This window comes from Danio rerio, chromosome 2 (assembly GCF_049306965.1).
Source record: "Danio rerio strain Tuebingen ecotype United States chromosome 2, GRCz12tu, whole genome shotgun sequence".
In the NCBI taxonomy this organism is placed as follows: domain Eukaryota; kingdom Metazoa; phylum Chordata; class Actinopteri; order Cypriniformes; family Danionidae; genus Danio; species Danio rerio.
Genome location: NC_133177.1, coordinates 41,249,399 through 41,263,127, shown reverse-complemented (window position 1 = coordinate 41,263,127; position 13,729 = coordinate 41,249,399). Strand labels below are relative to the sequence as shown.

At 34.4% G+C, this 13,729-nt stretch overlaps 2 protein-coding genes across 13 annotated transcripts in view; one reads left to right on the top strand and one right to left on the bottom strand.

Moving 5' to 3' along the window:
• Positions 1–8,125, top strand: part of si:ch211-14a17.10 — a 40,301-nt gene extending 32,176 nt beyond the window's left edge. For all 3 annotated transcript variants that reach the window (XM_021471259.3, XM_073928115.1, XM_073928108.1), the window contains exons 32-46: positions 183–269; positions 349–429; positions 510–575; positions 780–869; positions 980–1,051; positions 1,167–1,256; positions 1,335–1,424; positions 1,551–1,640; positions 3,732–3,878; positions 3,958–4,047; positions 4,563–4,652; positions 5,279–5,425; positions 5,508–5,579; positions 5,675–5,698; positions 6,633–8,125. In XM_021471259.3, coding sequence (XP_021326934.3) covers positions 183–269; positions 349–429; positions 510–575; positions 780–869; positions 980–1,051; positions 1,167–1,256; positions 1,335–1,424; positions 1,551–1,640; positions 3,732–3,878; positions 3,958–4,047; positions 4,563–4,652; positions 5,279–5,425; positions 5,508–5,579; positions 5,675–5,698; positions 6,633–7,195 — 1,799 coding nt within the window. In that variant the 3' untranslated portion in view covers positions 7,196–8,125. The remainder of the gene's footprint in view (positions 1–182; positions 270–348; positions 430–509; positions 576–779; positions 870–979; positions 1,052–1,166; positions 1,257–1,334; positions 1,425–1,550; positions 1,641–3,731; positions 3,879–3,957; positions 4,048–4,562; positions 4,653–5,278; positions 5,426–5,507; positions 5,580–5,674; positions 5,699–6,632) is intronic.
• A 1,011-nt stretch (positions 8,126–9,136) lies between these two features.
• On the bottom strand, positions 9,137–13,718 carry si:ch211-14a17.11. 10 transcript variants are annotated; one of them, XM_073913210.1, is made up of 4 exons: positions 12,691–13,683; positions 12,026–12,105; positions 11,699–11,928; positions 9,137–9,469 (listed from the first exon to the last, which is right to left on the bottom strand). In XM_073913210.1, the coding sequence occupies exons 3-4, from the start codon at positions 11,876–11,878 to the stop codon at positions 9,296–9,298; spliced, it is 354 nt and encodes a 117-aa protein (XP_073769311.1). In that variant the 5' UTR covers positions 11,879–11,928; positions 12,026–12,105; positions 12,691–13,683; the 3' UTR covers positions 9,137–9,295.
• Positions 13,719–13,729: the final 11 nt, after the last annotated feature.

Here is a 13,729-nt window from a genome sequence, read left to right as displayed (position 1 = left end):
AAAGTGGAAAAAGTTTCTTTAGAGCATTAAAGTGTTAAGAAAAAGAAATGTTGAACAAAACGATCTTAATCTTTACATCTTATAGTTTGAGAATAACCAAAACTCAATCTTCTCTTTCACTTCTTATGAATTTAAAAAAAAAAAAAAGAGCCGGGTTATTATGTGTTTTGATTTTTTGTCAGGATTGATAGAAGAACTGGAAGAAAAAGAAAGGGAATTGGAGGAGGCAAAGCGGAAGTTAAGAGCTCAAGGATCCATATCTGCCAAAAGTGAGTTTAGTTTAACTGCATCCTCTGCTTTCTTCATCTGAAGAGAGACCGCCACACACTAACACTTGGTTTATTACAGCGCTGGATGTACTTCAGTTACTAAGTGAGATCTGGAAACTCGAAGAAAATCCAACTGAAGAAAATTCCAAAAAGATTCAGAGTGAGTTTTAACAAATTAGTGTGTGTACTGATTTCTTCTCTTTGAACACATCGGTTTTTGATGTTGCTCTCTTCATTTAGGACTGGAAGTTAAATTAAATGTTCTGCTCAGTGAGTTGCAAAACTCTGAGAATGGGCTCGGACTGGGTGAGATTAATTTCCTTTCAAAGTAATAAACCTGTGGTCGTTCTTTTATTCTGTTTAACATTAGCATTCCTGTTGCTCCGAGTTAAACAGTAATACCAACATCACTGGTTTGATTAGCAGGAAATATATTAACTGAAATATAATGTTTACATTAAATACAAGTCAGTCTTCCAAATATAAAAATGAAAATGTTTTTTTCTACAGCCCTGAATATAATGTCTCTAAAGGAATCAATGTCTAGACTAAAGCAAGGACAAACACAAATGCAAGAGAAATACACACGGGAAATCAATGGTACGTTCAACTTGAATCCATCAATATTGCATCAAAACATTGCTGATTATTACTTTAAGTGAAAGAAGAAGCAAAAACTGATTTAAAAGTTGTTTTGTTGATGGTTTTAGGTCTGAAGAAACAAATAGATGACAAAGAAAAAGAGATTTTGATGTTGAAGGCCAACTGTGGTCAGGATCTGAGTAAGTACACAGGAAAAGCTGGAAGTTATTGTATTATTATTGTATTTCAGGAACGAGTAACAGTCCATATTTTATTAAATTGTTATTTACATGCCGCTTCTTTATTTATTAACAGAGGACAAGATACGGCAATTAGAGGAGGAGGTTAAAGAAAGCAAACAAAAGCTGAAAAAACTACAGCAAGAATCAGACGATCAGATCGCATGTATGTTTTCCAGCTAAAATTGTGCTATAAATAATAAATGAAATTAGTTTTTTACATATAAAATATATATTTTTGCAGCACTGGAGAAACAAATTAGCAGAAAGAATCAGCAGCTTGCCACAACTGAAGACAAACTGGAGCAGACAAATGCTGAAAACGCTGCATTGAGTAAGAAAACGATCCATTGTTGCCAGAAAAACAAAGCATGCACAAATGAAACAACCTCACATTTATGTTTGATTCCATATTGCATTGTTGTCATTCCAATAACTATTTCTTTCTCTTTTATTTTAGTCAAAAAGCTGAACAGTCTGAATGATGAAATAGATAAAATCACAGATGAGAAAAACAACGCGCTAAAGAAAGCAGAAAAAGAAATCGCCGGTATGACCACACAAAACCCCAAAAACACAGCATTCAATTTATTATGAGGTTTTGACTGCAGAAATTATTATGATTAAATAATTACAAATTATAAAGCAAACAAAATACATAGAAAGTTAAAGTTAATATTATTAGTAAATAAATATTAAAGTAAATATTAAAATAAATGTGACAAAAAGTGCTTCAGGGATAATTAATGTGTCAGTGCTCTTTGGGTACCGGATACATAAAGATAAACAATGAAATTGAAAGCTCAAGGCACAGAGAAAAAAAGTAAAACTTATTTTAAAAGCCTTTATTAGCATGGCTACTCCGTTAAAATGGGGTGACATGGTGGCTCAGTGGGTAGCGCTGTCACCTCACAGCAAGAAGGTCACTGGTTCGAGCCCCGGCTGGGTCAGATGGAGTTTGCATGTTCTCCCTGTGTTCATATGAGTTTCCTTCGGGTGCTCCAGTATCCCCCACAGACATGTGCTGTAGGTGAATTGGGTAAGCTAAATTGTCTGTAGTGTATGTGTGTAAGTCCTGGTCCTCCAGGTTGGGGGTTGAGTGTTGGGCTAACAACCCTCCTCATAAAAACTAGATATTATGAAACACCAACATAGTCCCGCTAAATATTAACTTCGATATAAACGGCCCTGGGAGTAAGTAAGTATTCCATTAAAACTGCACCTACGCGTTTTAGCAAACACTTGCCTTCATCAGAGTAACAGAGTTTAATTGTGTCTGGAGTTGTTTGAACACTATGATCAAACGATTCAATAGAATATCTAAGCAGTACAAAAATAATATATTAAACACATAATCAACTCAATAGCCATTCATTTAATAGTCATTAATTCTCTTTCATCAATGAATAATTTACTATTGAGTTTATTTTTTGTTCAATATATTATTTTTTGTTTTATTTTTAACATGTTGGTGTAGTTTTAATGGAATAGTCATGTTAATAAAAGCTTTTAAAATAATTTTTCACTTTTTTTCGAGTGCATTGGACTTATAATTTTGCTGTTTGTCTCATTTTTATATTTTAAATAACTTTAATAACATAAAATGACATAATATTGGCCAGGTAATGTTTTATCATTAGTTGACATCATTAGTCGTCAGTTACACAGATATACAGTATAGGTACAAATAAAAATGTCACCTCTGACCTATACTTGCTCAAATTTATTTTTAGTAGTGATCATACTAAATATTATATTTCAATTTATTGAGAATTATTTTTCCTAAAGAACAGGGGAATCCAAAGTTTTAAGGACAGTGTCAACTATTTAAGATTTAAAATGAAATAACAATTAGTTTCTATTTTGGGGCTGCACTTTGATCTTTAAATAATACATTTTAATATACTATAGTTTTTTTTTGTTCTAAACAAATTTTTTAACATAATAGTTCTAATAACTCTTTGTCATAGTGACAGTAAATAATATTTGATTAGATATTTTTCAAGACACTTCTATACAGTTTAAAGTGACATTTAAAGACTTAACTTGGTTAATTAGGGTAATTAGGCTAGTTATTGTATAACGGATAGGTTGCCCTTTAGACTATCGAAAAAAATATATAGCTATAATAATTTTGACCTTAAAATGTTTTTTTCTTTAATTTAAAACTGCCTTGCTTACTTTTTAAAATATTATTAGACATACTGTGAAAATTCCCTTGCTCTTTATCTGGGAAATATTTTAAAAATAAATTCAAAGGGAGGCTAATAATACTGACTTCAACTGCATATATGTATATATATATATATATATATATATATATATATATATATATATATATATATATATATATATATATATATATATATATATATATACAAAAAATAATATACATTTTAAAAAGTGCCTTCTTTAAATCTTGGGGGAAAATAAGTCATTATGTTTTGTTCTGAATAAAATTACAGGACACGCTAATGTACTGAGGAAAAAAAAACGTTGAAGTAGGGAAGGAAAATATATGCAAAGGCAATTGTGCATAGTTATCACCTTTTCCACTGAAGTCAGCAATTCAACTAACAGAATTCATTAGATTGTTTCATGTTTTCATGTAATTTTTCTGCCTGCACTTTTTTTCTTTCAGCTTTAAATGACAAGTTGCAATTGAAGGACGATGCACTTGCTAAAAAAGATGTGCTTCTGAAGGAGAAGGATGAATATATTAATGTAGTGAAAGATCAACGAGACAGTTTGAAAGAGGAGCTTGGAAGAGTGAAGGAGAGAAGCAAAGGTCAGTGAAATGATTCAATTGAGGAATATTTGGCTCATCGGTCCACTGATGTTAATAAATATGAACTTTTGTTTTTCAGAGCTAGAGACAGATCTTAAAATAAAGGACCAGCAACTTGCTACCACCAAAGAAAAACTGAAGAAAGCAGATGCTGAAAATGAGCGCTTGGGTAAGAATAACATCTATAGTCTTGAATTACATAATTATCAATAGAAAATTTAATTAAATAAACTATTTACCTATTATATTTTCACAATTTGGGTGACACGGTGGGTCAGTGGTTAGCACTGTCGCCTCACAGCAAGAAGGTAGCTGGTTCGAGTCCCGACTGGGTCTTTTTGCATTTTTGTGTGGGGTTTCTACCCATGTTCATTTCATGTTCTCCCCATGTTCTTGTGGGTTTCCTTCGGGTGCTCTGGATTCTCCCACAGTCCAAAGACATGCCCTATCGGTAAATTGAATAAACTAAATTGGCCTTAAGACTTTATGGGGGTTTACCAGTAATGGGTTGCAGCTGGAAGAGTATTCGCTGCGTAAAACATATGCTAGATAAGTTGGCGGTTCATTCCGCTGTGGCGACACCTGATGAATAAAGAGATTAAGCTGGAGAAAAATGGATGAATGAATTTTCAATATACAATATGCTGTATTGTAATTCCATCTGTTTTTGTTTGTTTGTTTTAGTTCAAAAGCAGAAGCAACACGATGATGAACTAAAAAAAATCACAGAGGAGAAAAATAATTTGCAAAATAAATTGCAAGATGAAATCAATGGTATGGTTATATTTGCAAATTTCTGGCTCCTTGTCATCACTAATTTTACATTTTCAGCATCTTCATTTTTACATACAGTTAAAGGAAAAATTAAAAGCCCTCCTGAGATATTGGAAGTATTTTTATGATATTTAACAGGGTATGATATTTTATTTTTATAGAATTTCTTCTCTTTGTTTTATTCTGAAGATATTCTTGTATAATCAAAACATTTGTTTCAATATTATTAGCCCCCTTTAACAATTTAATTTTGTAAGATCTGCTACAGAACAAACCGTTTGTCCAATGAATTGCTTAATTAACCTAGTTAAGCCTGTTAATCGCACTTTAAGCTGAGAAAAAAAAACTAGTAAAATATTATATACTGTGACTGGAAAAGACAAAATAAATCTGTAAAAATTAGTTATTAAAACTATTATGTCCTCTCCGTTAATTATCATGCTAAATTTCACAGGAGGGCTAATAAATTTGCCTATGACTACTTCCTTTTTACATTGCCCAATCAGTAGATTTGGATGTGTTCTGCTGCTTAATATTTCATAATTATATCTTATATTGAGCATTCAAACCTGTTCATTTGTATTTTTTCAAAAAGTGAATAGAAATATTTTCATCTGCTTTGTTAGACTTAAAAAAAACAGTTGAAACGCAAAATGAAGACCTTGCTAAGAAGAGCCAGAAACTCCAGGAGAAGGAGAAAGAAGTTACTAAACTACAGAAGGAAAATGATGATATAAATACAGAGCTTAAAGAAGAGAAAAAGAAATACAAGGGTGAGTAAAATGCAGGGAAAACAACATAAAAGCTGTTGATAAATGTGAAAAGAAACATGACAGTTTTCATATTTTGTTTTAGATGTGGTCAATGAGAAAGAAAAAATTAAAGAAGAACTTGATGAGACAAAAAAGAAATTGGAGGAAGCTGAGGGTAAGATATATTATTATGAGGAAAATGTTTTTTTTATTGTTACTTATTTTCCAAGTTAACAATGTATTATTATGTTTCTGTTTGAACTCATCTAGAAAAAAAGGAACTCCCTCAGAAAGGTAAGTTGTCAGTCTGGTTATAATATTCAGAATAAACAAACAAACAATTAGCTACTATCTATAGAGCCAGATTAGTCTCAGAAATAAAATATTGAGAAAATATAATTCATAACACAATTCACATTTACAAAATCCAATTCCTAAATTCAAAACATGATATAAAAAATATGCAAATCCATTTCAGAAATTCAAAACACGATTCAAAAATACACAAAATATATTTGTAAATTCAAAACACAATTCGTTAAGACACAAATTCTATTTGTAAATTCAAAACACGATTTAAAAATACACAAATTTAATTTGTAAATTCAAAACATGATTAAAAAAATCTACTAATCTAATTCGTAAATTCAAACCTCGTTTCAAAATATGCGAATGCAGTTCATAGCTTTAAACCATGATTTGAAAATAAGCAAATCCAATTCGTAAATTCAATACTTGATTCAAAAATAAACATCATATTTGTAAATTAAATACACAATTCGTAAACTTGTTCATAAGCACACAAATCATATTCGTAAATTCGAATCACGATTCAAAAATATGCTTATTCAGTTCCTATATTCAAAACATTATTCAAAAAACAAAAATCCAATTCAAAAATTCAAAACACGATTCAAAAATATGCTAATTCAGTTCTTAAATTCAAAAATTCAAAAATCCAATTAAAAAATTCAAAACACGATTCAAAAATATGCCAATCAAATTTGTAAATTCAAACCACGATTAAAAAAATACACAAATCAATAACTTGAATTGACGAACTGTGTGTTGTACCAATGAATTGTGTTCTGAAATCACTAATTGGATTTTGTAAATGTGTATTGTGCTGTGCATGTTTGAATGTTATTTTGTAAATGTGTTATTTTTGAGACTCATCTAGTTCCATCCTATCTGCACTAAACTAACAAAAAAATGTGTTCCTCATCAGAATGGCCGAGTTTTGACGCAAACACTGCGCACCGCAGACTCATTCTGTCGCAGGATAAGAAAGAAGCACGAACCTCCTTACTGCCTCAATCTGTAAGAGATACCCCTGCACGCTACGACACGGCTATTGCAGCTCTCGCTACATTTGGCTTCAACACCGGAAAGCATTACTGGGAAATAGGGGTGGCAGGACGAAGTTGTTATGTTGTTGGAGTGGCCAGAGAGTCCGTTCAGAGGAAAGGCATCCTAAGATACAGCCCTTCAGCCGGCTATTGGGTTATTCTGAAGAAAAGAGATGGTACGCTCGTAGCTATTGATGACAGGGAGGTTCGGCTTAACATTGCCAAAACACCTTCTGTTGTTGGAGTCCAGGTGAACTTTAAAAATAATGAGGTAGCTTTATATAATGCAGAAAATAAGTCTATCATCTATAAGTTCACTGGCAATGACCTGAAGGAAAAAGTCTATCCGTATATTGAAACCTGCAGTGATTCCAGTATTAATGAGCCTCCATTGATCTTAAGGGAACCTCAATTACCCGAATGGCTCTTGCTCTTGGAATGATCTCCATATACTTGGAGTCTGGTTTTAATTGAAAAAAAAAATGCTCTTTGCTTTAAAATTGCAGTTTGTTACTGCTCTAAACTGCATGCTTGCATTTTAATTTGAAATAATCTTTCATTTAAATAAAACATTGAAATTGTGAAAAAACAATTCATGTTCCTCACTGTGGGTAAATGAAGGGATTAAGCTGACCTCATATTATTTCAAACATGTATGAGATTTATTTGTGTAGAACTTAAAAGCAAATGTTTTGCAAAATTTGTCAGTGTTTTTGATTCTTCTTGATAGAGGTTCATTGGTCAAATTTGATGCTGTACAGAACAAATTTTGCTCATTTTAAAAGGTAGTATGTCTGTTCAGTAGAAGTGTATTATTCTGATCAATTCAGATTTTTTTTATTGGTTTATAAATGCTTTGGGTGAACAGACGTTCAAAAGAACAGACTTTCAGATTTTCATTCAAGGGATAGTTAATCCAAAATGAAAATTCTGTCATCATTTACTCACATTTCACTTGGTCCAAACCTGTTCCATGTTTTTTGTTCTGTTTTGCTGGAAGAATGTTGGAATTTGGTAAACGTTAGCTATGTTTCCATCCACCTATTTTTATGCACATTTTTGTTTATGCACATAAAAAAAAATCAGTTGATGCAAACGCCATGATGTGCATACATTTTAAAAATGGGCATAAAAAAACGTATGTGCATAACTGAGTAGGATAAACTTTTTATTCGAAAAGTAAAGACGCACATAAAAAATGACACAATTTTACCAAACATTGTTTAAAGATGATAAAAATGTGTGTGAATGGACAAACTAGCAGGTGAAGCACATTGTAAAACATCTAAACTGTTTCAGTATTTTAATTATTATATTATTATTGATCTCCAGAACTGTCTGCACTCTGCATCTCATGCCTTCAAACACCACCACACGTTCATTGCATGTCGGCATTTGTCTTCTGAGATGCAAGTCATTTATTAAATAAGTAAAAGATTCATGCAGCTTCTCCTAACGCAGAAAAATCAGAGTTTACTGTTGATTGTTGGCACCAGTTAATCAGGAAGTGAAGATATTGTTCCCTTAGGGTGGGCAAACTCGGTCCTGGAGGGCCGGTGTCCTGCACAGTTTAGCTCCTACTCTAATCAAACACACCTGCTTATAGATTCTAGGGATCTTAAAGACACTGATTAGCTTGTTCAGGAGTGTTTGACTAGTGTTGGAACAAAACTCTGCAGGGACACCGGCCCTCGAGGATCAAGTTTGCCCATCCCTGCCTTAGACTCATTAGATGGAAACGGTGCTTTATTTGTACATCTTTTATGCAGTATTCCAGTTTGCACATATTTTAATTTGGATTTTTGAAAGGAAACATAGCTTTTGATACACATAGTGCTACGGAATAAAAATACTACAGAAGTCAATAAATACAGGAACCATTACTCAAATACTGGTATCATTTTGATGATCTCTTCAATGACATTTTATTGAATGTCAGTTTAATTTACATTGCTAACTAATTTTCAATAGATTATAAGTAGACTGTTAGGTTGGGGTTAGTGTAAGTTAACATGTACTCGCAAAGTTTGGTGAAGTCTGCTGATGAAGCAGTATTAACAAATATTAAGCAAACAGCCTACTAACACTCAAATGAAAATTGGCATGTAGTTGGATTGCAACTTTTAGTCAACAAAATGTGCAATAGGGACCATTAAAATAAAGTGTTACCAAAATATTTTCCTTTGTGTTTAACAGAGAAAAAACCTGTAAGAAATGTAAGGGTGAGTAAATAAAGACAGTATTTTTATTTTATTTGGGTGAACTATCCCTTTGAAATGATCCTTGTGTGTTTTCCAAAGATTAATGAGATTTTGTGAGGGTTAGCAAATGATGACTTTTTTTATTGGGTAACATTAAAATAAAGTGCTCAAGGAAAAACACACATGGTAAAATGGGTTTTATTTTAGAAAAACGTTTTACATTATACTTGAAATAGTCACATTGCTGTTCTGAAAGCCTTTAGCTGTCCATAAGACTTGATTTCGTGTTCACCTACAAGAGTGAAAAAGGCAAAGAACCAAAAATTGTTTTATGAAAACTCTCAATCTCTGCCTGCCGTTCCGGCAACTTGGTTATAGAAGAACGCAACAAAAGTCGGGTCCTTTTCCTCCAAGCAGTTCAAAAAGGCATTTCTCTCCTCTTCACTCCATGAATCAAACCACTGAGTCCACAGTCTTAACTGGCATTCAAAAATGTTGGGAGGGCGATCGTTCACCTGAAACATCGAAAAGAAAACGACAAGAAATAAGTTGACTAAAAAAAACACTCAAAGTTGAGGCAAAAAGCTTCCAAGAAACAAAAGTGTTGTGCATGAGGGTAAGTAAATTAGGAAGATGTTAATTTTGAGGTAAGCTAAACCATAAAAGTGTTCAATCACCCCAAAATTCCCCTCTTTTTTTTTTTTTTTTTACTTTTGTTTGTCTTCAGAACACAAATTGCAATATTTAAGATCAAATCTGACAGCCCCCTCATCCTCTATAGACATTAAAAGTCCAGAAAAATACTAGAAACATGCTAAAAACAGACCAGTTTCTTCTCCTTAAGCCTAGTTCACACTACAGGATTTTAAACATCGGCAGATCGCTGTGCCGTTCACACTACATGACTTGACTTTGTGTCTTTTAATCTCTGTGGTGTTCACACTACGCAACACTCTGTGAATGATCCACAAGAGGGGGGTCACACACTACATGATCTGACAACAACTCATTCCCCATCAGCTCATTTAAGCTACCAAACCACAGCCAATGAAATTTTGAGGGAGGATTCGTCAGAAAAAGCTGAACACTATTGGCTGCTTGTGTGCTGATTACATCACTGACAGCGTTTCAAGCTTTGGAGAAAGCATTTAAAAACATCTCAAATCAGCTGATTTATCAGCGGATTAATCACTCATCTGCAGGTTCCAGTGGATAGATACACAGAGAGTTTGTAATTTTATTACTCTTTGGAAAAAAAAACTAACATATTTATAACACCCTGCCGCTTTCTAACTATCAGTGTATTTCTTTCTGACATTGTTATTTTTTTTATTACAAAACAGTAAAGAACTGAGCATTTCTGCCTTAAATTACCATATTGGTCAAAATGACTGCATGCATGTCTGATACTTTTCGCTGTGACTTTAAATATGTGTGCATTTTCTTCCTGCTAACATAAACAAAACTTTCTGATGGCAAAAACATCAATTTACTTCAGATATCTTTCAAAACAGCATATTCTGTGCTGAATAGCTCCTGTTTGAAAGTGAAAATGAAAGCCAAGACCTTTAAGTGTTTTAGTATCTTAACTACATATTTATAGGCTGTATTACCAAAAAAAAGATTATATTTTTAGGGTAATGGTGTCATTAAATATGATGCCAGACATTCAAAGCTTAATTTTAATATCTCAATAATAGCTTTGAATGTAAATATGATATGACAGTATGGCGTTTTATATGAGAACGGTCAGAATGAGCAGTATGGTAATTTTAATAGTTACAGAATTCTAGTTCCACTGTTAATATAGCCTACTCTCATGTCTGTGTTAACGTAGAATCAAGCGAGTGCACCGATGCCCATTCTGACCAATCACAGATGTTTCTGCTGAGCTCCTGAACACACAGGCATTCAGCTCATGCTGATATGCTCTCTCATTGGCTGCAGCTCGTCACTACATCTGACCACACGTGGGGTTGAGTCGGCCGACTGCTCTGGAATATTTAGCATGCTAAATGTTGGATTTCCGTCTGCGAGGTGTCGGCGACGCGCCAGCGAGCCTCGTTGATGCGTTGTTCAGTAGTTCACACATAAAGAGCGCCGAGCGCCGAGCACCCGCAGATTTCTTCCTGATCACAGCCCGATCTGTCGGCGAGCTCGTTAACTTCCAAATCGGGCTCAAATCAGGCTTAAGATCCTTTAGTGTGAACTAGGCATTAGTGTCAGTATTAGACCATGCATTCACAGGGGTGCTGTCCTTTCGTTTGTATGCGTGTCGTACCTCTGACAAAAGCCTCAGATTCACCTGAGCTTTCTTTCACACAAAGAAAATCATGTGCAGGATTTTGGGGTATACATCACTGCACAGTGCATATGAACGCACACACCCTATACTGAAAAGACATTTGTTGAATCAAGTCATTATTTTTGTTTCATGTGTGCACAAAAGTATTCTCAATGCTTAATAATCTTGAGATTGAACCACTGCAACAACATATGTTTGGTTTTGAGGATTTTTGTCGTACCTTTTTGGACTTTTGTAACGATTCGGGACAATTGCTGTCTATGGTGAACGAGAGACCTCTCGAAGTTCATCTAAAATATATTAATCTGTGTTCTGAAGATGAACAAAACTCTCAATGGTTTAGATCAACATAATGGTGGGTGGCTGAACCTTTAATTACAGAAAAATCAACCACCAAAGACAAAGCTATTAAGTTTGACATAGACCCAAAATAAAGCACCTGTAGTGTGTTGAGCTGGTCTAATAAACTAGACACCTTTCCAGGTACAGCCTTTGAGATCAGATCTTCCAGAAAGCGTTGTTTCTGAGCAACATTCCATCCCAAAAACCAGCTGAGCACACATCTTTGCTCCTGAAGCGTCACAAAAGACAGCGGCACAGGATCTTGTCTGGAGCCCATGCTGAGAGATGTGCAGGACAGAGCTTCCAGTCGCTGGGGGACAATTCCTCCTGAGGCAGAGGGAAAGTCTGAGATGGAGACCGAAGGGAGGGTTGACCAACCTTGTCCATCAGACATTCCTAACTGGGTAATGGTGTGCATAGAGACCTGTGTATGGGACACATCTTCCACGGTGGGTGCATCTGGCTGGCCCGAGCCTTGCAAAGCATGGTGGAACCAAGCCATTTCTGCATAATGACATAAAAAGGAGGATATCAACAGTTTATCATTGGTGCTACTGAACTAATCTAAAAGAAACAGATTGCCTTGATGCTGTTGTGCGATTTAATAACTGGAAGATTTAAACCACGTAGGCCTACATCATAATTCGGTTCGTTAAAATATAAAATTTGCATGTTACAATGACTGTAGTAGGATACATGTATTCACTTCCTTGTCAAGACACACTGTGCTCGCTAACCAAAACAAACGAGTAACGAGTCACTTGAATCAAAATGTTACCCTTTTCTTGGTCGATTTTTCTCACATTACGTCGAAAAAAAATCAGGCTGTTGCTTTTATCGTCGGTAACCAGACAGTAAATACGGTCGAGGAGCCGCAAAGAAGCTCAAGCGGAGCCGCTGCCGCTTTCATCATCTGCCATGGAGCTCCTGCTACCCCCAACGAATCATTGTGGATCGGATCTTTTCAGTTTACAAAGCCAGGCTGACATCTCGCTGAAGAATCGAACTCAAGCAGGCGCTGATCAAATTAACGACATTTTAAAGTGTAGTTGACGGCCATAAATGAGCATTTTATGTTAATCTACTCACCCTTTGGAAACCCAATGTTGTAACGTTATGTTTGACTTTAATTTCCCTAAAAAGAGCTGAAGATTTTTTGCTGAAACCCTGGTCCTTGTGATGGTTCATAAAAAATAAAGTTGACTGGCACTTCACTGAATATAAACAGGCAAAACGGAATGATTACCAGTGGTTCGGTACCGACTCTGACCTTGTCAGTATAGCTAGTGAAGCATATGTTGATGATGAATGTACAAAACGTTACAATAATAACACTTTACAGCCAAAGATAAAAGAGCTAGCTAAACTGCTTTGAGTTGATTTCGTTTAAACTGAATCATTTTAAACGAGCAGTTCAAAAGAACCGAATAAATGAATTGAATCTGCGCCACTTGGGAACACAATATCAAATCCAAAATCTAGTTTATTGAAAAAGAACAAAAAATACTAATTCATTAATACATTCGGAGTAATATAGAGGACTAAATTTAGAATTTTTATTGATGCTGATTATTATTTTCAAACACCAAAACGTAGTAGATTAATGTGCATTAAAGTCCCGCCCCCAATATTGAACACTTTTCAGTATTCCAACCTGATTTTCTGAGAATATGAAACAAGATTAACACAGAACTAAAGGGATGGTTCATTCAAATTTTAATTTCTGTTATTATTCACTCAATCCTTGTACAAACCTCTTTGAATTTCTTCTTTTGAGCCCACTTTTGAAGAATAAACACTTATTTTGTGTTCAAAAGACAAATCAAACTCATAAGTACTTGACTGGAACTACTTTAAGGCGAATAAATGAAACAATGTTTACCGGGTTTCTATTGAAAATTGGTTGGCAAACCAACAGCTGACTACCAGAGAATATCCTCTTTGCTTGCCTAATGTCTGAAAATCAATTAATAATGTGCGATCTAATCGTGCCTAATGTGATCTAAACGCAAAAATGCATGTATACTGCCTGTTAACCTGATAAAACACCAAACAAACAACTTGATGTTGTTCTGCCTGAGTGCGCTTCAACTCCGCCTTTTCCGGAAACGCTCGTTGCGCGCTGACG